Below are 21381 nucleotides of genomic sequence, written 5' to 3' on the forward strand. Positions count from 1 at the left end.
TTACCATTTGTCAGAGAAATTGGTTCTTTTGTAAGTGCGTCAATTCAGCCTGAATAATTATGGTCTTACAAACCGCACAGAGCCTCGTATCATGCACTTTCGTTAGAAGTCATTTCTTTATTCGTCTACCCTGTTTTTGTTTACCTTGCAAGAAATACGAAGAAACCACTAATAGTCAACAGCTGTGCCAATATTCAAGCTTTTCTCATACGGCAATCATCTGCAAGCCACCAAATATTCTCACCGATTTTAGGAATTTAATAATTATTCAGCTCGTTGTTCACGAACTTGCGTCAATAACGTCCCCATGCTGAAGTGCGTTCCGAACATTAGACATAGCAAGGGCTTCTGATTTGTGCTACTTCTCGTTAGATTAAGAAAGTAAATGTAAGTATTGGTGCTTACAATTGTTTCGACAGTGCCAGCAGCCATATGCGGAGTTAGGACAACATTCTCATTTGCTAACAGCTTGGGACGACTTGAGGCTCATTCTCAAAAACATCCAAACCAGCGCTGTATAGTTTACCGGACTCAAGTGCATCAACCAAAGCTTGCTCATCAATTATAGGCCCGCGCGAAGCATTAATCAGAATGGCCCCATCCTTCATTTGTGCAAATTCGTTCGAGCCGAGCGTGTACCTAGTATCATCCGAGAGTGGAAGATGTATTGAAATGATGTCGCTTGTCCGGAGAAGTTCTTCAAAGGAAACGTACTTAGTGCCTGGAGGTGTCTTTTCCACGGGAAAGGGATTTCGGTTGTAATATTGAATATGCATGTCAAACGCTGCGGCACGTTTGGTTACTACTACCAACATTGCCCATGCCGAGAATCCCAAGAACCTTTCCTTCCGGATCATGTCCTAGCCTAGCATACCCACGCCATTGGCCATTTTGGATGGACAAAGAAGAAATCCATGATCGACGTAAAGCACCGAGCAAAAGATATATAGTAGCATGGGCTGTTGCATTACCAATATTCGCCGGGGAGTTTGAAACAGCGATGCCTGTAAGAATGTGTTAAAAATCGTTCGAAGAATGTACTTTGCCATCTTTTCTACCTCGAATAGTGCAGGTATTGACATTCATTTGATCGTAACCAACCTGAGGAGCACATATGAATTTGACTGATTTCGGCAGAGATTTGATAAGATCGGTGTCAAAACGACTAGTGTACTATTTTCGTAAGCCTATGTCAGCTGAAAATGCAGTCTCACGTACTTTATAAGCATCTTCACATCTGATTATCACTGCTACTCCATCGTATTGCCCGGAATGGCAACCATTGCGAAAAGTATCTCTATTTCCATCCTTGAGATTCTATTATCTCGTGTTGGAATCACGAACATTTCTTTAACAAATGAACACTCACAATTAATTCCGCTACATCCGACAAATTATTCTATTCCAAAGATGCACAATAAATTGTTCCGATGAGTCGCACTTTAGGCAAATCCATCACGACTGTCAAGATTGGTCGTCAAAGTGACAAATTCTGAGTGAGATCAAAATGCAGTGTAAAATTGAGAGGTATAGTTGGAAGAGGAACAAGATGAGAATGTATCCAAGAACCAATATCCAGCTGAACTATCTTATGGTAAATAGATTGATTGGATTTGTAGATGCATCAATCGTATGAGCAATGCGCGACGAGTACAATTGAGCGCACGCGTCTCGACCGAGGCAAGATAGTGAAGTAAGATCTATAATATACCCGATTTAATAACTCGTTTCCCCCCCCCCCCAAAAAGTCATTTTTGTGTCTCATTAGCTTTATTCAAATGAAATTTCACTCATAATTCTATTAATATATTTTCAATTTAAATAAACGCTTTAGAATAATCAATATCTTATTTAGATAGATTAGTATAGGAAGTTTTAAATATTTTAAAAAGATAATTATTAAAGTAAAAAAAATCACACTAATTTCATTACAAATAGACAGTAAGTTATATATAAAGTATATAATATATTATATATAGTATATAGAATATAGAAAGAAGGAAATGTTACGCCGCATAGTATAGTCGCGATCGATCGAACTTTTTATATTCTCTTTTAATTAAAATTCTTTATTTTCTAATTCTAAAAAGCTTAGTAATAGTCCTCAGAAATTAGATTTAATATTTAATTATCTTTTATCGGAAAACACGTATATGATCTGAATACTACACCTCTTGGAGACTTTACAGCTGCGTGAGGCGACATTTGCCTGCCTTACCAATTGCAACCTTGCAAATGTAGCAAGCAAACGATGCTCTCACCAACCATCATTCATCCTGACCTCCATCGGATGGCTTTAAGGGAGACTAGTTGAAGAATGGATTGACAAACAGCCGGAAGACCTTCATTTCGTGAATGAATATCAGATTGACTTCGAGAGAGTAGGATTCTATGACCGAGTATATCCGAGATCCGAGGCAAGCTTACCTCTCGACGGATATGATATGGAGCTGATGAAGACGTCGATAAGATGTCGATAAGATAAGATCCATCCTAAGCATACTCCGTGAGCTCCAACCATTGCAACCTCAAACTCACTCAGCCTTGCGTCAAGTTTAAAAAATCTAGAAGCTAACAAGATTAGTATGGTAGCTGTCAAAGCATCAAGTACATATCTATAACCACAATCGTTTCATTGTGTAAAGATCTCACCCTTCAATATGTAATGGGATTTCTTCGCCTGAGTATCATGTAAGGTGGTAATTGCACATATGAAGAAGGATGTTAGTTATTTTGTCGCAAATCTGATATTTGAATTTCGATTGTCGAAATATTAAACTATGAATCCTTGAATGATGATATTGAGTGAGGCCGCATGCCAACAACATGAAAGCAAACTACCTATCTAATATTCACTATCACTGTGATTAGAGGGCCAACGTTACAGCCGAGAAACCCCTTTTTTTCAATCAAGTGAAAGGGAACAGATGAATATTTGCCATAATTATGAAATATCATTACAAGAAAACAATGCTACATAATCGTTATACTCGTACTTCCAAACATTTTAGACCAAAAGAAATTACTTCAGTTGAGTCCCTAGGAAAAGTTAGGGGATTGTTGACCATGTTGCAACGAATTGACTGAACTCACTATGATTATCTACTTCTGACTCATCCATTCTACCATCGTTATTCTCATCAAGAGCCTCCTCAGCCTCTTCCCCTTTCTTCTTCTTGGAAAACAATGAACCAAATGTCCAAACAGACCCCTTGTTATTCTCTGTTCTCACATCATCATCAGCATTAATGGTTACAGATTCACTTAATTCTTCCTTTTCCAAAGGTCCATTAGTCTCTGTCGTCTTGGCTTTATGTGAGCTCCAGAAAGAGCTAACTCCTTTGGATGCATAAGTGGGAATAGCTGCTCCGGCCTTCAAGCTTGTTGAAGCTGCGCCAGTGAGACCAGATCCCGCAGCAGATGCGTATCCAGATACACCGGACCCTGCTCTTTGAGAAATTCGGTAAAGACTTTGGAGGTATGATTCTCGCTGCTTTGTATCGAGGTCATTTTCTTGGATATCTGGTAGTGGAATCGCGGCAGCGGCAGCCACAATGTCAAGAGGCGAGTCGTCGACTCCGTCCATGTCTAAATTGGGAATTGATTCGAAGCCTGTAGCCGTTACCATCTCACTATCTTCTGTCTGTACATCTGTAGCATCTTTCGCCAGTGTAGCATCTGGAGAAGGCTCTGGTGGTGGTGGAGTATCCACGAGTTTTTTGTCGGCTTGGAACCATTCAACAACTAGATCTCTTGCCTGTTCCGACATTGCATCATAATTATCGTTGGTCTGTGGCTTGAACATACTCATATGGGCTTGGACTTCATCCTCGACTGCTCCATTAACAGTTCGAATGAAAAGATCGTGAGACTTTTGTCCTGGTGCAGGTATTGCAGAAAAAGTTCTCTCGGGAACAAAATATCCACCTGTCCAGTATCCGTTTTCACCCAATGAAGTATAGAAATTTCTAATTCCAACTCCTTCAATCTTGGAAAGTCTTTCGAGTCTCTGGACCATCTCTTTTTGTCTCATCAACGCACCTACAAATTTGAGGTGGCTTGACAACCATGCGAAAGATTGACCGACACTATCTCGATTGATATATGCGAGCCCTTGTCCCAATGCATCGTAGCCTTGTTCTGCTCCATCCTTGAGAGAGTTTTTATTCAGATTCTTAACACCTGAAATGATAGTCTCGCGGTTTCTGTATGCCGCCACACCACCAGCCGCAATTGCTCCTACAACACCGGATTTTACTGCAATTCCTTCCCAAATCTTCCATCCCGGACTTGCAGTTCTGGTTGTAGCTGTCAAAGAGCTCCCTGCTTGTCTGGCAGCTTGTTTCGCAGTCATAGTTCCTAAAGATCTAGCACTAATAAGGCCAGCAGATGCCGCCGACATTACATTCCAGATGTTGCTAACCTGCATCAAAGTCAGTACTTATCAAACCGGAGAGCATTTCGCTCTTACTTTATTATATTGTGAGAAGGCACCGTAGACGAACATGGAACGAGCGAGACCATTGTAAGGGGTATCAAAAGCTAGAATTCCTTGGATAAGAGGGAATATGACATGATTGGAGTCCTCGTCCTCCTTGTCATGATGGTCATTAAGAATGGAGAATAGAGCATCGGATGCTACGAAACCTCTGAATCCGTTATCAGTAAACGCAGGATCACGGTATAGAGCTGCTTCTTACCCCATTGAATGTGCAACCAAGATGACTCCTACCGATCTGTCATTTGGTGGCCAAGGAGCTTCAGTCTTCTCTTTCCGAACTTCCATAACCTTTGCTTTCAGCCTACGAAAGTAAGTCAATCAAACAATAACTCAAAAGCTCTAGTGATCACCACATACCATTCAAGAAATCGGTCAGTACTATCCAGCAGGTCACCTCTCGTCTCATATTTTGGATATACAAGAAGCTCAACATCATCGTCTGGTAGCTTATCTGCGACGTTTTTCTGAAGGGTCTATCTCTAAGGTCAATAACTCTATTCAATTTATGAATCGTATCCATGGCTTACCTGAGGGAACGTATAAAAGGTCTCGCCATTCCCCTTGAACCCATGGATAAAACATAGGAGCAGCGTTCGCTTCATTGTAAAGTCGTACGAGTTAATTACTAATAAATTTGATAAAGAAAAAGATCAGCCACGGCAATATGGGTTTTCAAATATTAATATGGATATGATCATCTTGAGGTCGTCAGTGTGAGAAAGTCACTAGAAATCATGGAAACCGCAAACCACCAATTCAGGGTTTTAGACTTTCACATTCACATTCACATGCATTTCTTCATGGATGATCTCGTAAAGTTTATCCATCCTTACCGCCATGTACGTCATTTTCAGCTCGATACACAAGGAATATCGTTGCCCTCATTTTGACGCTCATGGCATCTTCATTGATAGACGCGAGATGAAAAAGAAGGTATTGTCAACAAAGGAAGGCGATATCGATACCAATGCACGTGATTTTGCAGTCTTGGCGAACACGAAAAAGACAACGGCGAGATGAGTTGCAAATCGACCAGATTTTTTTAGAAATTGTCAACTTTCCAATTCAGATTTTAAATCTGGATACTAAGATTTTAACATGGACTGAAGGAACCACACCTTGAAATCCATCTCAAACATCTCAAATTTTGTGAACGCCATTGTAAATTTTTGCTAAATTACAGGAAGAACCAAAAAGTCCGCTAGACATTAAGGACAAAAGAAACTACAGACCGGTATTACCAATATCCAAGATCGCTATAAAATACATGTACATTTTGAAGTAATTTGCAGTGCAAGCCACTCGTAAGATTCGTCAAATCATTTATTTCTTCTTCTTGCCAGTGATGGAATCAACCACCATTCCAAGTCCAAGACCGTTCAACAGTCCCTTAAGACCAAGACCTCCGAGAAGGTTGTCAAGCAAGCCGCCAAGACCAAGTCCACTCAGCTGTAAAAGTTGTTAGTATTTGCTTTGAAAAGGGGTACATAAGTTCACGTGATGACTTACCAATTTACCGACTAATCCGAGAACACCACTCAAAAGCAAGCCGACAGCGGCGAGAATTTGGGCAAGCGGCTCTGAAAGAAGGTTCCACAGGGGATTGATTTCCTTCTTGGCGTGTGGCATGCCTTCAATCTTTCTCTTGGCATTCTCGATAGTCTCACTGACAGTGCCGGTAAGCTATAAACAATGATTAGTAAATGTTCATGTCATGAGCGTATCAAACATGGAGAAAACATACCTCTTTGAGACAATCAGCGAGATGATACTCTGCTGGAGTAGCTTCATGAGCTGCTGTCTTAGCCTTGGCCTGAGAAGCAAGTCTTCCACCAGGGTCAAGAGCACGGATGGAGGAATTAGCCTCAGAAAGGATACGGCCACCTTCTTCGATCAATGGCTTGACCTTGTTGACAAGGTCCTCTTCATCAAGCTCATCCTTTGGAGTACGCTCCGCTTTGTCGATGTGTGAGATAATCTGTTTCAGAACTGGTTTGATCTTTCCGAGAGCATCTTCGACGCAGTAGGTCATTTGACCACAAATCTTTTCATCGAGTTCAGCTTCCTCTCGCTTCTTCTTTTCTTCCTCGGTCTCCTCTGGCTCTGCCTCAGGCTCTTCAACCTCTGGTTCTGGTTCAGGCTCTGCCTCTGGCTCTGGCTCGGGTTCATCTTCGACGATATCCTCGAGAAGAGTCACGTGTCCGAGTGAGTTACCCTTTTGATCGACAACATCTCCATCGTCATCAATCTTCTTGCCCGCGCAGAGCTTGAGATCACCAGTTGTCAATTTACCAATGATATCACCGTTCTCGTCAACAACATTACCCTCCTTGTTGACTTTGCGGCCAGCCATTGGGCTGACATCCTTTTGGACTTCCTCCTCTTTCCATCTCTCAGCTCTACCAAGGACGTTACCGTTCTTGTCGACAATCTCGCCATCATCATCAACAGCACGACCGAAGAGAACGTTGGCATCACCAGAGACCAATCGACCGACAACTTCTCCAGATGAGGTAACCACTTTACCTTCCTTGTTGACGGTGCAACCGTCGAAGTCTGTGAAAGGACCTTCCTTCAAACCTTCTCGGTCACCCTCTGGAACGACCTCGCACTTTCCAATGATATCTCCTCCCTCATTTCTGACAAACCCTTGCTTATCGCACATTTTGCCAGCGAGCTGCTTGATATCACCTTCAACAACGCGACCGTAAATTTCTCCAGATTTGTTGACGACGTTACCGGCTTTGTTGACACGCTTTCCACCCAGGGAAGAGTTGTCGACTTCTGGCTCTGGTTCGGCTTCAGGGGCTTCCCATCTTTCAGCCTTACCAAGAACGTTTCCGCTAGCAGACAAGATATCTCCATCCGCGTCAACCTTCTTACCCTTGAGTTTCTTGGCATCGCCTTCAATGACCTTGCCAATGACTTCGCCATTGTGAACAACATCGCCGTTGGACTCAACAGTAGCATCTGGGAAGTCCTCGAATGGTGCTGGCTCCCTGAGTTCTTCCTTCTCGGCTTCTGGAATTGGCTCAGCTTGACCAATCTTCTTTCCGCTGTCACCCCAGATGGCACCGTCCTTATCACATCGGCGACCGATCATGTTCTTCAAAGCACCTTGAATAATGCGACCAACAACACGACCAGAGTCATCAGTGACATTTCCGAGCTTGTTTACCTTCTTGTCGAAAAGGACAGAGTAATCTGGTCCTTCTGGCTCTAGCTCTGGTTCTTCTTCGGTGCGTTCCGCCTTTCCAATGACGTTGCCGTTCTTGTCAAGGATATCACCGTCCTCATCAACAGTCTTGCCAATCATCTTCTTGACATCACCCTCGACGACTTGACCAATGACTTGACCCTCGTAAACGATCTTGCCAGATTTTTCAACAATTGCACCAGGGAAGTCTTCAAATGGTGATGATCCATTCTCTTCGGCTTCTGGGAGAGGTTCGGCACGGCCAACGACCTTACCAGTATCGTTATAGATTTTCCCCTCCTTGTCGCACTTCTTGCCAGCAAGTTTCTTGGCATCACCTTCAACAAGTTGACCAACTGGGTTTCCATCTCTATCGACGATCTTTCCGGACTTGTTGACCTTGAGACCCTCGAGAATGGAGACAGGTGGGATATCGGATTCGGCTTCCTCCTGGACGTCTTCAGCAGTGTCTTTGGCCTCTTCTGTGGCGCCTTCGACATCTGCCTTAGCCTCGTCAGTTGCCTCTTCGAGACCTTCCTTTCCTTCCTCGACGGCACCCTCGGCGCCTTCCTTGGTCTCATCGGTAGCACCCTCGACATTTGCCTTAGCCTCGTCAGTTGCTCCTTCAAGACCTTCCTTTCCTTCTTCAACAGCACCTTCGGCGCCTTCTTTGCCCTCTTCAACGGCGCCTTCAACACCCTCCTTGACTTCTTGGCCTTCTGGAACCTGAGATCCGAGATCGGCATTTGAACCAAGATCAGCTTTGGAGCCTTCGACCTTGGAGCCGATTTTGCTTCCGAGCTGGCTAGCGCTTTCTGCGACACCAACGTTCATGATGCGCTCTCTAACGCTTTCTGGAATGGGGAGTTGATCAACTGGGAGCAAATCGATCTTTCCAATGATAGTGCCGTTCTCTCCGACAAGATTACCCTCATCATCAACATTGACACCTTGCTTACCGACCAAAGATTTGAGATCAACATCATCTTGGAGTTTACCAATTGCCTTCTTATCAGCATCAAGAATCTCACCCGACTCTTGGATCTCAAATGGACCCTTGAGTTTAGATTGTGGGATGATTGGTTCTTCAACTGGATCGGCGTCTGGTTTCGAAACAGCATCGTCGGCTTTGGATTTGGTATCGTCAGCCTTCTCTTTCGCACCTTCAGTGACGTCCTTAAGATCTGGCTTCTCTCCTTCGAGACCCGATTTTGCGCTGTCAGCTGGTGACTTGGCACCATCGGCAACCTCTCCCAGAGCATCTTCGGCGTCCTCAACTGGGTCTGCGGATCCGATGATTTGGCCTTCCTTGTCCAAGACATCTCCTTCCTCATTGACAATGCTGTCCTTAAGTTTGGATGCGTCAATATCAGCTTCGTTGACTTTGCCAATGACATTTCCGTCGTCATCAATGACTTCGCCCTTTTCATTAACCTTTCCAGCAGCTTCAGTATCCTCTGCGATTTCACCGGCTTCTTTGCCAGTATCCTTAGCAGTTTCCTCTGCGTCGCCAGCTTTGGACTCGAGAGTGTCCTTGACATCTCCGGCCTTGGACTCTGTGGTTTCCTTGGCATCTCCAGCCTTAGATTCTGTGGTTTCCTTAGCATCTCCAGCTTTAGATTCGGTAGTTTCCTTGGCATCTTTGCCAGTCTCAGAAGCCTTATCCTTGACATCTTCACCTGCCTCGGTGGCCTTTTCTTGAACACCATCGACAACACCATCAACTTCCTTCTCGTCTGAAGCATGAGAAGCCTGAGAAGCCTTGTCTGTGGCCTCTCCAACATTTCGGGAATCTTCATTTGGATCGCGCTCAGTGAGTTCTTCCTCTTCTTCTACTGGGGCTTCCTCATCATCTTCCTCTCTTCCTTCCTCTTCTCCCTCTGCAACACCGTTCTCCTCGGTTCCTTCATCATCTTCCTCGTAATCCTCTTGCTCTCCATTGGTGAGGTGATCCTCATTGTCTGAGATGGCCGATGGAGCCATTCTTTCTGGAGAATCGGGAGGCTCTGAGCGGGTTTGTGCTGGCTCTGGTGTTGATGGAGCTTTTGGAACGTTCTTCTTAACACTCTTTGGTGCAGGTGATTTTGCAGGAGTCTTTGTAGGAGTCTTTGGTGTCTTAGATGTGCTCTTGGGAGTTTTCGAAGTTTGCTTTGGGGATTCTTCGGTGTCTGTCATTATCGGTTGTTCGGGTATCTTTGTAAATGGAAATAATTTTTGTTTATAGTGTTGTACTGTTTATTCAAAAGTGGTGGTCATACAGAAAAAAAGATAGGCTTCGTACAGAACCCGTGAGCTCTTCTTGTATTGGAATATCAGACTGCTAATTTCCGGTTTACTTGGAAGTAAAGCAGCTTGGATAGCTTGCCTATGATGTAAGTACGTCATATTTTGGGAGCTATGATGCTGCACAGTATCAGCTTCCAGGCTCTATACGTCAGCCACTTGGAGCTGATAGATTGAAATGTCTGGGATGGTGAGCCACACCATGGTGAAATTCCTCAAAGCTGGAAAGCCGCATCTTTCCTGGCAATGTGCGTCATGGAATTCGCCATGGCAATGTAGTGGAGGTCGACACTTGCTCGTCATTGGTCAACTTAGTTTGTACCACCCCGCGACATTGTGCTCGAAAACCCTGATGCATCGCGAATCGGTAGACTACCTTTGGTCGACAATGGATTTGCTAAAACAGCAGTTACAAGCTTTATTCTTGGTATAGTCAAAAAGTAACCCCAAAAAGATCATAAATTCGTAACTATGGGTTTCTCCTGAAATCGACATGACATCAAACTAATGATGCATGCAATATCTAAGAAGCTCAAAGCTTCCCCCAGTTTTACAACCAAGTAATAGAACTCTCTCCCGATCCGACATATTCTAGTCCCGAATAGCCATCCAAAACGCGTCTCCAAGAACCAGGTGCTCAATCCTTCAACTGCATTGTCTCACTCTAAAATAGAGTACGTACAGTACAAGGAAGGCGAGCTGCAGGAGACATCTCCTTCAAAGTTCGGACGCCACCAACATCAAGCCACAATTTTTCTTTTCTTGGTTTGATATAGTGTCTCCACTTCTCCATTGGATTTGAGCCCTTGAATCCACTGAGTATTCTGACACGAAACGGTTAATCGCTCCGTCCTCCATTAGCCACATTGCAAGGAATATTTCCTGTTATCAAAAATGTGCGTGGTGATTATAACCATACAGACGCGTGCGATATATTAACATCGCGGAGATTACATCACTAGACCAAGTTTAGTTGGGCCGTGCCGCGCAAAGCACTCGCCACATGCAAATTGGTGGGACATCTCGGTTAGGCCTTCCCATTCATTTCGGGTCGAAGCGACATGTTCTTGTTTTTATAGACTCGGTAACAGGATTCATGCCTGGAAATTATTTTTTGTTATTTTGGTTGGTTACATCATTTGAATTGCTTCTGGATGGGTAAATATGTAGGTGTAATTTGAAGATTCAAGATTTAGGTGATGCATTGTGGGGTGGTTGATTGGGTGAGCGAGTTTTTCATAAGCCTCTCTTCTCCATGATTGCCTTGTTTCTTAGAACCAGTTGATGATTCTCGTATTGAATCAAATTTACGCGTATTTCGTGCTTTATGTTCTTGTGTTAATTGTCCCGTGATTTATCGGCATAGTTATCTTTGCGAGAATCACAAATAACTTACAAGAGTCTAGATGCGCCTATTCAAGCCCAGAATGGAGAAAGGGGTTTAAAATATAGACACCGGGACAATAACTTACTCACTCGTGTTGGATGAAGAACATAGCAATTTTCCATCATCTTGTCCATTTGGACGAGACGTAGAGCAAGTCCAAGTTTTCAGTAAGATCACGAAATACAAGTGAATTTGGAAAATTAGATTGAGATGCGAATATTATCAATTTTTATTTTTAGTAAAACAGAAGAGCTACATATACATAAATATTAAACGCTGAAATGACACGCTGGCTTTTGAATCGTAGATTCCGTGTGCTAAAACCATTAATGAAACATAAACTTCAAAAAACTAAGCCATATCAAACCATACCAAACCATCCAATTACCCATCCATCCATACTCTTTACCATCCAGCCTGACATATCCGTCCTTTCCAAAAACATTACCCTAACATAACCATATCGACGGCCCTAATTACCAGGTCTCATCATAAACGCAGTAGGAATTCTGATTTGCAAACTGATTCCCTCATTTGTACTTTTGACATCCAAAAAAATTTCACTTGGACTACTTCCAGCACCAGCATCAGCGTCTTGTCCAGATGTTGGTCCATCGAGTTTTGGTTTCTCAATGTTGCCAATAGATTGGACTTGGTGTGTTGCTCTGGCCTCGAGTTCCTTAGATTTGAATGAACCGATTGCCTTGCCTGAAAAGTTGGAAGTAGCTTGACCAATAACATTTCCTTGGTCGTCAAAGAGGTATCCGTCTTTGATAACAGAGATACTCTTTCCGACGATGTCATTGATGTTTGGAATGTTAACTTGAACATCCTTGGCACTTTCTGTCGCGCCCTCAGCTTGATCCTTGACTCCATTTACAGCATCAGTAGCCTTATCTGTGCTAGGGATTCCTCCCAATGCACCCTTAGCTTTCTCGCTACTATCACCCAAAGTCTTTCGGGCATCGGTTGTAGATGGCAAGCCACCCTCGACATTATCAGTTGAGTCCTTAGCGCCATCAAGCTTCTCTTCAGCACTGTCTTTGACACCGCCAAGTTTCTCTTGCGTGTCATCTTTGGCACTTCCAACTTTGTCTTTGGCGTCACCGGCGATTCCATTGACTTTTGATTTGGTATCGTCGAGTTTGTCCTGGGCACCATCCATGGTGATTGAAGATTTGTCCTTCAGATCATTCGCAACTCCATTGACCTTGTCACCAGCATCTTTACCGAGCTTGGATGCATCATCCGTTTTTTCTTGTGTAGCATTTTTGACATCACCGGTAGCCTTCTCAGCACTATCCTTTGCCTTCGACCCAGTACCTTGAGCCTTTGAGGCTGCACTATCAGCAGCATTGGTGGCTTGGTCAGCATCTGGAACTTGTTCAGTAGACTTTTGGACTTTGTCGACTCCTTCCTTGGATGTTTTAGATGCTTCATCTCCAACATCTTTAGCTTCGTCGGTTGCGCCAGACGCAGTATCCTTCACTTTATCAGCGCCAGGTGCACTATCGGTAGTGTCTTGAGCCTTCTTGGAGCTGTCATCTGCAACACCATTAGCTTGGCCTTGAGCGTTTTGGGCGGCCTTGGAAGCCTTGCTTAGGAATTTCTTTGGTCGTTTAGCAGCTTCCTTTGCGGGCTCAGGAACCGAGTCTTTTGCGTCTTCAACAGACTTTGTAACTTGTTTAGTAGGCTTAGACTTAGCTACTGACTTGAGAGGCTCGACGCTTCCCTTGAAGTCGTCTGGAATAGGAGGTGCTGAGGTAATAACATCTGGCTGGACATCGGGAATAGCTTCAGCCAATTCATTTTCCTCCTCCTCCTCGTCATCATTTTCCTCTTCTTGATCATCTCCCCCCTCTTCGTCCTCTTCTTCATCACTGACATCTTGTTCCTCGTCATCTTGAACATCGGAATCGTCATCTACTTCACCCTCATTTTCAGCTTCATCTTCATTGTCCTCCCCGTCTTCCTCACCATCTGCCATTTCAATGCCTTCGTCATGTTCCTCCTTTTTATCTGCCTTGATTGGTTCTTCTTGTTCAACCTCACCCTCGGATTCTTCGTTTTGATCTTGAGATTCTGGTTTGGGTTGGGACTTTTTGGCCTTTGAAAACTTCTTTGGTCGAGGTGCTTCTTCCTTTTGTTCTACCTTCTCTGGCTCTTCCTGTTCACCTTCAGGCTCCGCTTCAGATTCCTGGTCTTGCTCTTCGGGCTCTGGCTTTGGTTCAGATTTCTTGGTCTTCGAAAACTTCTTTGGTCGAGAAGCCTCTTTCTTTGGCTCGGGCTGCTCTTCTTCTTGTTTAGGCTCATTATCTACTTCCTCGTCATGATCTGGCTCCTCTTGTTCAGGCTGAGGCTCTGGCTCAGACTTCGTAGCCTTTGAAAACTTCTTTAGCTTAGACTTTGGCTTCTCGGGCTGAGGTTCCTCCTTGTCAGATTCATCGTTATCGTCTTGTTCACCGTCTTTCTCTTGCTCCTCCGGTTCAGGAACTGGCTCAGGTTTCTCTACTGGCTTTTTGAATTTCTTGATCTTTGGCTTGCTTTGGGACTTTGGCGCTGGCGAAGGAGATGTCACTTCAGGGTGTGGTATATTCTTGTCAGCTGGTGGTGTTGCTGGTAATTTAGGTGCGAATTTCTTGGCCTACGTTGTTTCAATGTTAGCCTTCTGACTCGAATCGAATATTCTTTCAGTCTTTCTTTTTTCCTCTTGCCTTCCTTCTCATCCCTTTGATAAGGTCCCCCTTTGGGTGGAACCAGAGGTATAGGCCAGGAATTTTGTCCGGAAACAAAGAGGAGTATAACGGTCGGCGAAAGGAGGCATATAAACCAGAGCAGGAAACTTACTTTGGTGGTGGAGCCCTGCTTTGCGGATTTCGTTGCATCACTTGTATCTTTTGGGACAGTTGGTGTGTTTGGAACTGATGGCTTTTCACTAGGTACTGAAGAGGTATCTGCTTTAGGAGTTGAAGGCTTCTTCTTGATTGGAGTTTTGTTTGTCTTCTTCAAGAACTTCTTAGGTGCTTCTTGTGTGTCTGCCATTTCTTCGATTTTTGCTGTTGTAGATGATGTGAATTGGATGGAATCTGGATCGTAGCGAGATGTGCGTTGCTTGACTAAAAGCGTCCACTTATAACGAACAATAAAGTGAGGAGACAGTTTAACGGATACCTCTCACAGGTATATAGAGGCTTCAGTAGTGTTACACTTAATGACACTAAAGTTGAATGCTGTGTTCATCTTAGTAATTAGATGCGCAAAGAATGATCTCACTGTCTCCAAAGTATCCCGAAAACCAAGGCTGGGACTAACTATGACCTAAGTTGTGATTGGAATACATCATTGCGTCAACTTTAGAAGAGCTTACAGGCTTCCCCAGAGTAGAACAAGGAAGTTTTGGCCCCAGAGTGGATGGCTATAGCAACTTGCATCATATACATGCAACCTTGTAGGTTAAGGAAGCTAATTGGATTTGATCCTTCAGCTTACACGCCACAATATCGAATAGGAGCAATTCTACGGGGATTGTTCGAAGCCTTGTTATGATGTCCTAGAAATCATCGATCCCTTTTCGATTTGTCGTTGGCATAAAAGCGTCCGATGGCCGAGACAAATTGCGAGCCCACTGTAACCAGGTAAGGAATCATCAAAGTGTTTCATTGTCTCGGAGCAAATGTGACAAAGCAATAATATGTTTGAAGCATATTTGACACTTTGATGATTCCCCATGTTCCATCGAGATTTGACACATGATGTAGGCTTACAACCTCTTCTTCATGTGGAACTAGCAAGGGTAGTAGTCTGCGGCAATACTTGCACTCACCAGCCACAGTTTATGAATAGTTACACGTGAAAAGATGGAGCTAGGAAAAACAACTTGTCGTCCCAGTCTTAGTGCAAAGCCAATCGTCTACATGTTTCACATGAATGAACGGACAATAAAATTGGAGATATTTACTTTAAAGTTTCACGAATGCAACAATCCAAAACCTTACTCAAAGTGACAAAGTTTCTGTAATACAAGTCATTCGGAGAGGTTTTCGAATGTAAAAATGACTCTTGCATTTGAGTAACATGAGATGAAGCGCTCAAGATCTCATATTCACGTTCTGAGCGTTGAGCAGTGCTACAACCTACAGAGGGAATAAGTTGGCAATACGAAGAAGCAATTAGCAATGGTTCCCAAAATGAAAGTAGGAAAAGTTGGAAGTTCGACAGGGTCCAGCGGTATCAACATTCCAATCCGGATATCTGCCAACTAATTTGCTTCATTTTACCTAAGCTGCCTATGTTGCGAGGGGACACAATCTGCAAGCCACAAAATCACGAGACAATTAGGATCAAACGCCGAGGGCGGGGTGAAAAAAACGAAAAGTCTAGCGGTTGCTTCATTGCGTGAGATTAACATGGCGCGTACTCCGTAGAAGCCTCTATTAACACTCCGTTTATGAATTGCGTGGAAAAGCTGACGGTTCGTGATAGTCTCTATCAAGATAGACGGCAAAGCAATCCCGTAAGTTTGATACCAAAAAAAGTTGAGATTGCTTTCAGATTTACTGCCAAGATTCTTTGAGACATGACTCAAGTAGTCTTGACAGTAGGGGCTCGAGGGACTCGTGGAAACGGCGTGTGCCGTTAGGCTAGTCTACGCTATTGTGATTACGACATTCCGTGGACAGGCTAGAAGATCACTTAAAGTTCAGATGGATTGAGGCTCATGGAACGCTGTGTGATGACAATTTTTTAGTTTCTCTCGGAAAATGCTGTTACGCAGCAAAACCTCCCTGCACATCAACAATAAATTCAACAATCTAAAAGCACAATAACTGTGAAAATTCCTTGTTCTTAATGTAGCATATAGAATCACGACAATTGATATATCGCTCAATGCAGGTATCTCATAAATTTCCATATCCAAGATTTTTGATCATTAAATCTAAAAGTACAATGCCATTCATTATCATCCAAATATCCCGAACCCCACCACACCCAAAGCACCGCAGCCCGCATCATGAATAGATACAGTAACACCAAAGAAATGTACGAAAAAGCATGGTAAATCCAGTTGCCTCTAGCAAACTTGCTCTCAACTCTATCCAGAACTAAGCAACACGGTAGATGTTAGAATGGATAATTTTCGCGTTTAAGACCTGTTGAAAATAATCAGCTCGACCGAGCTCGTAAATTGTACTGAGAGGTACTTGTTCTCGACATTTACACGGAGTAGGATTGAAGATGACATATGAAATGTATGGGGAATTGGGGATGGGAATTGGGAAATGGGATAGAACGTACAATAATGCCAATGTCAAATCACCATGAATCTTGGCTTTCAACTCAATCTCAATCTCGAGATTGACGTCTAATCTCAACTTCAAAGGTTGCTTTCCTTGATCTTTCGCAGCACCGCCACCTTGTTGTTGCTGTTGCATTTGCATCATTTGCATTTGCTGTTCGTGTTGTTGTTGCATCATTTGCATTTGTTGTTTATAATCGTTTCCGCCATCTTGTTCAAGGAATTGAGGACGATCTCTCCTCTTACGACGGGGTTTGCGTGCAGGGGCTTCCTCCTCTTCTTCCTCCTCCTCTTCTGGCTCAGGCTCCTTGACCTTACGACGGCGATGCTTCTTCTTTTTCTTTTCTGGCTCAGGTTCAGGTTCGGGTTCGTTGTGAACGGCAGTATCCTCGCTCTCTTCTACTTCCTTTTCAGGTTCTTCGTCTTGAGCTTCTTCGCCGCCTTCATTCTCGTCAGCAGTGGCTTCGGCACCAGTCTCTGCTCCTTCATCACTACCAGCTTCATTGTCGTCTTCTACTGATGCCTGTGCCTTCTGCTCCGTACCTTCTTGTTCTTCCTCTCCTTCTCCATCTTGTTCTTCTTCCCCATCCTCGTTTTGTTCCTCGTCTTGAGCTTCCTCTTCTTGCTCTACTTGCTCGTTGTCTTCATCTCTGTCAGGGGTAGCATCAGGAGTTGGGGCTCCCTTTTTACCACCAATGGGTGTACTCTCCTTTGGCGGCATTCTGGCTTGTGGAGTTTGCAGTTGTACCTAGGTGATGTAGGAAAGGATTAGAAGATGAGGAAAGCCCGTGTACGTGAGGAAAAGGGTATATAGCTGAGAGTCAAAAATACAGACTCAAGAAATTCTTTCAAAGTTAGGTACGAGGAGAATTCTCACTTAGCACCGTTGTAGTTTTGTCTTATATGAAAGTCGAAAATTGTAAACTTGGAAATTCATGCCAAATTCTATGGAGCAAGCTTTCAAACAACTCAACTATGACATAACCGCTGCCTTCATTTTTATCCTTGTAAGAGGTGTAAGATACAGGGGGTTATTGTGTTTTTGGACACAATGGAGGCCAAGAATCCTGGATTAGATGATTTATCCCAAGGATTTTGGTGATAAATGTGGGCTTTGACAAACCAACGTGTATATGTGGGCCATGAAAAGCTACAGGGCTGCTACTTGTACCAAAAAGGTCGAGTCCATCCGTCCACCCATTCGAATCTCCGAGTCTAGAGGCGCATATTTCTCAAAAATCAAGGCTAAATGGTACTCGAACAAGAACAATGGTAAATAAGTCAATGTTTCCTGTTGTCTCCTAAAACCTTTCAGGGTCTTTGGGGTATGAAAACTTAACACTACCAGTAGCTGTACAGCCTATACAAAAAGAACCACCAGTCACTAATACATCGTTCTTCAAAATGCCACAAATGCTACCTCCACGAGGCTAGCACAAGTATTGCTTTCGGGTTTCATGACTTCATCCGCATGATATCATTTTTCTACTGAAATGGTGAGGGGCTGATCCAGCATTAGACATGGGGTTTGAAAAGATAAGTTGTGGCTGGTGAACAACTAAATCGACATCTTACGTCCCCACAGCACCATTTTAACACTGAATTCAATTAATTATACACTGTTCCAGTACCCACTTCACTTCCACAAAACATACCATACATACAATAACTACTACGACAATACAATTCACGATAACGTTCAACCTTGAGGACAACAAGTCAGATGAGAATCACGAGATGGCATTATTTTTGATGTTAGTAAATGCTATACCGACGGTGATCGGTACTGCTGAAGCATTAGATGTTCAGAAGAAGGAGGATTTGGCTCAGAAGCACAAGGCAAAGTTTTTTATGACAGCGAATTTTGCTCTGGATGGAAAGACTGCTCATGAAAAAGAAGCCCAAGTCGTTCTACGCGACAATAGGGTATGTTACCACGAGTTTCTATGTGCTTATATCAAAACCATGGTGAATATAGAAGAAAAGTACTGATGTTGAACAATCTGCAGATGTATTTAAACCACCCAGATGCGCCGAAAGAAGGACATCGATTTTGTGGTTACTATTTCATGTATCCAGGCACCGAAGAACATGGCTTAGTATCGACGATTCAAGACAATCCTCCGATGCTAAATTGGATATATGTCGACTCAAATACTTTAGAGGTACGATATGGTGGGCGAGCAGATACGGTGGGCAACTTAGCACACCCATGGGAATGGTCAGAGGATGAAATAAATTTGACGCTGGAAGAAGATGAAGGATTTGTCGCAGTGGAGGTCGAACCTGGATTATGGCAGATATATTTTGATAGAAATGGGGATTTCTCCGGTCTGCCCACAGGAAAGAAAATTCAAGAAGTGTGTTTGCTACGGCGTATGATGTGCGGATGGAATAGTCAGCTAGTACCAGCCGACAGGAAAAAGGAGGGTGGTTAATAATTTCACCATGGAAAATAACATAGCACAAAATGAAAATCTCATGATACCCATCCGAAGTCTTCCCATTCACACTGCACTGTACAGCCTAGACCAAAATATTCATGTTACAAACACGCACGAGACTCGACCAATTCGAACTCTTGAAGGATTAATCCTGTACAACAATTCAAAAATAATCAATTTACATGCAATATGACGAAATCCTGCCTTTTTCAATCGAACATGGGAGAAATCGCGCGAGATAATGCCTGCAAATGCTTGTATCTGACCCACTAGGATCGATAAATTCTTCCCAGCCACAGAACAATTGTTTCGCAATCTGCCAACTTTGACACTGGATGGTTGGTGAAAACTTGCCAAAGAAGGACCTGGAGAAATTAGCTACAATCTATTACCCCGAAAAACAAGAAAACGGCTTCGGCCGGCAAGGGGGGGCTGCATCGAATGGGATGATGACGTGGAATCAGCGCAAGCAGGTTCGATTCTCGAGAAATCCACTCAGTCTTTCTTTTAAAGAACGCAGGATCGAGTCATTCATATCCTCATTCTCCTTATTCAAACAAACATTTTTCGTTTTCTTCATATCCTTTTAGGATAATCCAAACTCCCGTTTTTTAATTTCCAACACCCTTTCATACGGAGGTCTCTCGCAGAGCTCTACTTCGACAATGGCTAGTCAAGCCAAACCAAAGGCTGCTGCCACCAAGACTGCCACAAAAGGAAAGAAGGCTCCTCCCAAAAAGAGACAACCAGAGCCTGAATCCGAATCGGAAACCGATTCCGATGATTATACCTCCGACGAAGAATCAGAAGAAGAAGCACCACCCCCACGTCGTGCGGCAAAGCAAAAGCAAAAGCAACAAGGTGGTGGAGGCGGAGGCGGACCACTCGGTGGTGTCAGTGATATGGTTCCTTTGAATCAAGTTGGTGACACCGCTGGGGGAGCTGCCGACCAAGTTGGAAACACACTTGGTAACGTCGCTGGCGGTGTACTGGGTGGTGGTGGTGGTGAGAAGAAGGGAGACGACAAGGAAGATACACTTAGATTACGGTTGGATTTGAATCTCGAGGTAGAGATTACGCTGAAAGCGAAGATCCATGGTGATCTTGAATTGGCACTATTGTAAGTTCACACCACCTTTATTATTTCCTCAACCCCTCCTGTTCTGACGTTAGTACAAGGGATACTGGTGGATAAACATCTCTTACATGAGTATTTGTTGCAGAAACGGTTAATAATGTCGTCCGTCCCCATTGCAGCTTGATGTAGTCGCAGCTTACTGTATGATCCGACCTTTCGTTATTTTCGAATATTTTATCTTTTCATCCTCTGAAAAGTCTTCCATGAGGACGCAACTTGGTTAGAAACCGCTGCTAACAAGTTCTTCGTAGGAACTAATTGGCTTTTCGATATTTTCGTTGCTGGGAATAGGATCTTTGGATTCTTCGGTGTGGGACATGGGAGGTTAGGACCGGATTCTGATGTTTCGAAGGAGTTTTTGAGTGCATGGAGAATGGGAGGTTGGGAGATTGGGATCGGGTTTTGACATGTTCCAAACGTATTATATACCCATTCTCTAAAGTGGGAATTTTAATGCCTGAATGACTTTTCCAAACTTGCTTGAATTTATATGAAGTGACCATGTGTGATGATGTAGTTTTTAGGATTCTATGATTGTGTGACGTCGTTGGTGCTGTTCCTTCGCGACTTCAGGGGCAGCTCCGGAGTGAATTGACCGGAGGATTGGTTACAAGAAAGACAGGATGCTCGGTGAATTAGATTGGAGCGATCCTTGCTGTAAGCAACTGTTGAGAAGTAGATAACAAGATCGGACTTGCGAATTTTAGCATCGCCATCGCCAAACTGACAGATCTTTGAGCTGACGTGTACTTCGTGATTGTAATGAATCATGGATGAAATCAAACTTATAAATGTATCTAAGTCTAGAGTTCCTCATTCTATCGCGCAAAGAACTCTGCTTTCAAAGGAGAAGGCGTGTAAAGTAGACTGCAAATATCTAATCTTACCAAGATAGTCGCACTTATAGTTGGAACTCTGTACTGGAGGCTGTTTCGTCCAACGTTATGGAAATTTCACACCATAATTCTAGCATGCTCGCTAGATCTCACAAACGAGACCACAAATCTTTCAATTTTATATTTGACTTGCAAAAGAGAACCTAAGGTAGATGTGATGTAGGTTTTCCGCAGAAAAAAATAGTGAAAACTAGAGAGAGATGATGCACGTCATTTAGGGTGATATACGATGACTTCAAC

At 43.5% G+C, this 21381-nt stretch overlaps 7 protein-coding genes across 7 annotated transcripts; 2 read left to right on the forward strand and 5 right to left on the reverse strand.

Moving 5' to 3' along the window:
* Nucleotides 1-280: 280 nt before the first annotated feature.
* On the reverse strand, nucleotides 281-1456 carry EAF01_004672 (uncharacterized protein; the record flags this gene model as incomplete). The annotated part of the gene is made up of 7 exons (XM_038912926.1): nucleotides 281-358; nucleotides 406-461; nucleotides 527-731; nucleotides 814-1004; nucleotides 1059-1173; nucleotides 1219-1317; nucleotides 1442-1456. 7 exons carry the CDS (start codon nucleotides 1454-1456, stop codon nucleotides 281-283), a joined length of 759 nt encoding a protein of 252 aa, XP_038771012.1.
* A 1282-nt stretch (nucleotides 1457-2738) lies between these two features.
* Nucleotides 2739-5167, reverse strand: EAF01_004673 (uncharacterized protein). The gene is made up of 6 exons (XM_038912927.1): nucleotides 5029-5167; nucleotides 4859-4974; nucleotides 4701-4802; nucleotides 4472-4649; nucleotides 3094-4423; nucleotides 2739-3039 (listed from the first exon to the last, which is right to left on the reverse strand). The coding sequence occupies exons 1-6, from the start codon at nucleotides 5101-5103 to the stop codon at nucleotides 3023-3025; spliced, it is 1818 nt and encodes a 605-aa protein (XP_038771013.1). The 5' UTR covers nucleotides 5104-5167; the 3' UTR covers nucleotides 2739-3022.
* Nucleotides 5168-5824: 657 nt separating this feature from the next.
* On the reverse strand, nucleotides 5825-9872 carry EAF01_004674 (uncharacterized protein; the record flags this gene model as incomplete). The annotated part of the gene is made up of 3 exons (XM_038912928.1): nucleotides 5825-5950; nucleotides 6011-6184; nucleotides 6246-9872. The coding sequence occupies 3 exons, from the start codon at nucleotides 9870-9872 to the stop codon at nucleotides 5825-5827; spliced, it is 3927 nt and encodes a 1308-aa protein (XP_038771014.1).
* A 1967-nt stretch (nucleotides 9873-11839) lies between these two features.
* EAF01_004675 (uncharacterized protein) lies at nucleotides 11840-14409 on the reverse strand (the record flags this gene model as incomplete). The annotated part of the gene is made up of 2 exons (XM_038912929.1): nucleotides 11840-14011; nucleotides 14215-14409. 2 exons carry the CDS (start codon nucleotides 14407-14409, stop codon nucleotides 11840-11842), a joined length of 2367 nt encoding a protein of 788 aa, XP_038771015.1.
* Nucleotides 14410-16257: 1848 nt separating this feature from the next.
* On the reverse strand, nucleotides 16258-17716 carry EAF01_004676 (uncharacterized protein). Its single transcript, XM_038912930.1, has 2 exons — nucleotides 16663-17716; nucleotides 16258-16517 (listed from the first exon to the last, which is right to left on the reverse strand). The coding sequence occupies exons 1-2, from the start codon at nucleotides 17382-17384 to the stop codon at nucleotides 16511-16513; spliced, it is 729 nt and encodes a 242-aa protein (XP_038771016.1). The 5' UTR covers nucleotides 17385-17716; the 3' UTR covers nucleotides 16258-16510.
* Nucleotides 17717-18400: 684 nt separating this feature from the next.
* Nucleotides 18401-19101, forward strand: EAF01_004677 (uncharacterized protein; the record flags this gene model as incomplete). The annotated part of the gene is made up of 2 exons (XM_038912931.1): nucleotides 18401-18589; nucleotides 18673-19101. 2 exons carry the CDS (start codon nucleotides 18401-18403, stop codon nucleotides 19099-19101), a joined length of 618 nt encoding a protein of 205 aa, XP_038771017.1.
* Nucleotides 19102-19600: 499 nt separating this feature from the next.
* EAF01_004678 (uncharacterized protein) lies at nucleotides 19601-20726 on the forward strand. The gene is made up of 3 exons (XM_038912932.1): nucleotides 19601-20227; nucleotides 20287-20386; nucleotides 20497-20726. Exons 1-2 carry the CDS (start codon nucleotides 19773-19775, stop codon nucleotides 20300-20302), a joined length of 471 nt encoding a protein of 156 aa, XP_038771018.1. The 5' UTR covers nucleotides 19601-19772; the 3' UTR covers nucleotides 20303-20386; nucleotides 20497-20726.
* The last annotated feature ends 655 nt before the right edge of the window (nucleotides 20727-21381 follow it).

This window comes from Botrytis porri (assembly GCF_014898465.1).
Source record: "Botrytis porri strain MUCL 3234 chromosome Unknown BPOR_006, whole genome shotgun sequence".
Lineage (NCBI taxonomy): Eukaryota > Fungi > Ascomycota > Leotiomycetes > Helotiales > Sclerotiniaceae > Botrytis > Botrytis porri.